Source organism: Salvelinus alpinus, chromosome 38 (genome assembly GCF_045679555.1).
Source record: "Salvelinus alpinus chromosome 38, SLU_Salpinus.1, whole genome shotgun sequence".
NCBI classification, from domain to species: Eukaryota; Metazoa; Chordata; class Actinopteri; order Salmoniformes; family Salmonidae; genus Salvelinus; species Salvelinus alpinus.
Window position 1 is genome coordinate 542,501 of NC_092123.1, and position 2,500 is coordinate 545,000.

The following is a 2,500-nucleotide window of genomic DNA, read 5'->3' on the forward strand; positions in this document are numbered from 1 at the left end:
AATTCGTTGATATATATGTTGAAGAGGGTGGGGCTTAAGCTGCATCCCTGTCTCACCCCTCTCTCTCTCTCTACTCTCTCTCTCTCTCTCTCTCTCTCTCTCTCTCTCTCTCTCTCTCTCTCTCTCTCTCTCTCTCTCTCTCTCTCTCTCTCTCTCTCTCTCTCTCTCTCTCTCTGTCTCCTTCTCTCTCTCTCTCTCTCTCTCTCTCTCTCTCTCTCTCTCTCTCTCATCAGAACCAGTTTTTCATCAGTTGTTCTGACAACAAGATGGTCTATAACAAGATCGGAGAAGCACTCATCGAGAGGATCCTCAGAGCTCACAAGTATGTGTTTGTGTGTGTTTTAGTGTGTGTTTGTTGGTGTGTGAGGTGAATGTGTTTGTGTGTGTTTTAGTGTGTGTGTGTGTTGGTGTGTGTGTTTTAGTGTGTGTTTGTTGGTGTGTGAGGTGTGTGTGTTTGTGTGTGCTTTAGTGTGTGTTGGTGTGTTGGTGTGTGAGGTGTGTGTGTTTTAGTGTGTGTGTGTGTGTGTTAGTGTGTGAGGTGTGTGTGTTTGTGTATGTTTTAGTGTGTGTGTGTGTGTTGGTGTGTGTGTTTTAGTGTGTGTTTGTTGGTGTGTGAGGTGTGTGTGTTTGTGTGTGTTTTAGTGTGTGTGTTTTAGTGTGTGTTTGTTGGTGTGTGAGGTGTGTGTGTTTGTGTGTGTTTTAGTGTGTGTGTGTGTGTGTGTGTGTTTTAGTGTGTGTTTGTTGGTGTGTGAGGTGTGTGTGTTTGTGTGTGCTTTAGTGTGTGTTGGTGTGTGAGGTGTGTGTGTTTGTGTGTGTTTTAGTGTGTGTGTGTTAGTGTGTGAGGTGTGTGTGTTTGTGTATGTTTTAGTGTGTGTGTGTGTTGGTGTGTGTGTTTTAGTGTGTGTTTGTTGGTGTGTGAGGTGTGTGTGTGTTTGTGTGTGTTTTAGTGTGAGGTGTGTGTGTTTGTGTGTGTTTTAGTGTGTGTGTGTTGGTGTGTGAGGTGTGTGTGTTTGTGTGTGTTTTAGTGTGTGTTGGTGTGTTTGTGTGTGTTTTAGTGTGTGTGTTGGTGTGTGAGGTGTGTGTGTTTGTGTGTTTGTGTTGGTGTGTGAGGTGTGAGGTGTGTGTGTTTGTGTGTGTTTGTGTGTGTTTTAGTGTGTGTGTGTTGGTGTGTTGGTGTGTGTGTTTGTGTGTGTTTTAGTGTGTGTGTGTTAGTGTGTGAGGTGTATGTGTTTGTGTATGTTTTAGTGTGTGTGTGTGTGTTGGTGTGTAAGGTGTGTGCGTTTGTGTGTGTTTTAGTGTGTGTGTTGGTGTGTTGGTGTGTGAGGTGTGTGTGTCTGTGTGTGTGTGTGTTATAGTGTGTGTGTTGGTGTGTTTGTGTGTGTTTTAGTGTGTGTGTTGGTGTGTTTGGTGTGTGTTTGTGTCTGTTTTAGTGTGTGTGTGTTGGTGTGTGTGTTTGTGTGTGTTTGTGTGTGTTTTAGTGTGTGTGTGTTGGTGTGTTGGTGTGTGTGTTTGTGTGTGTTTTAGTGTGTGTGTGTTAGTGTGTGAGGTGTATGTGTTTGTGTATGTTTTAGTGTGTGTGTGTTGGTGTGTAAGGTGTGTAAGGTGTGTGCGTTTGTGTGTGTTTTAGTGTGTGTGTGTTGGTGTGTGAGGTGTGTGTGTCTGTGTGTGTGTGTTATAGTGTGTGTGTTGGTGTGTTTGTGTGTGTTTTAGTGTGTGTGTTGGTGTGTTTGGTGTGTGTTTGTGTCTGTTTTAGTGTGTGTGTGTTGGTGTGTGAGTTGTGTGTGTTTGTGTGTGTGTGTTGGTGTGTGAGGTGTGTGTGTTTGTGTGTGTTTTAGTGTGTGTGTTGGTGTGTGAGGTGTGTGTGTTTGTGTGTGTTTTAGTGTGTGTGTTGGTGTGTGAGGTGTGTGTGTTTGTGTGTGTTTTAGTGTGTGTGTTGGTGTGTGAGGTGTGTGTGTTTGTGTGTGTTTTAGTGTGTGTGTGTGTGTGTGTTAGTGTGTGAGGTGTGTGTGTTTGTGTGTGTTTTAGTGTGTGTGTGTGTTAGTGTGTGAGGTGTGTGTGTTTGTGTGTGTTTTAGTGTGTGTGTGTGTTAGTGTGTGAGGTGTGTGTGTTTGTGTGTGTTTTAGTGTGTGTGTGTTGGTGTGTGAGGTGTGTATTTGTGTGTTTTAGTGTGTGTGTGTTGGTGTGTAAGGTGCAGTATTTGATGAGTTTTTATCTCTCTGTAGGGAAGGCAAGAAGTTCCGTGTGTACGTGGTCACTCCACTACTTCCTGGATTTGAAGGTGACATCACAACAGGGGGAGGAAACGCCCTTCAGGCCGTCATGCACTTCAACTACAGGTGACACACACACACACACACACACACACACACACACACACACACACACACACACACACACACACACACACACACACACACACACACACACACACACACACACAACATGCAGTGTTTTCATTGTTAACTGAACTCTCCTATCCTCTTCAGGACCATGATCAGAG

The 2,500-nt window shown here is 44.2% G+C and overlaps 1 protein-coding gene across 1 annotated transcript in view; it reads left to right on the forward strand.

Moving 5' to 3' along the window:
• Window positions 1-2,500, forward strand: part of LOC139566171 (phospholipase D1-like) — a 26,097-nt gene that overhangs the window by 15,071 nt on the left and 8,526 nt on the right. The window contains exons 20-22 of the mRNA XM_071387159.1: window positions 234-322; window positions 2,223-2,336; window positions 2,487-2,500. The exon at window positions 2,487-2,500 is cut by the window's right edge and continues 36 nt beyond it. Of these exons, the coding sequence (XP_071243260.1) occupies window positions 234-322; window positions 2,223-2,336; window positions 2,487-2,500 (217 nt within the window). The remainder of the gene's footprint in view (window positions 1-233; window positions 323-2,222; window positions 2,337-2,486) is intronic.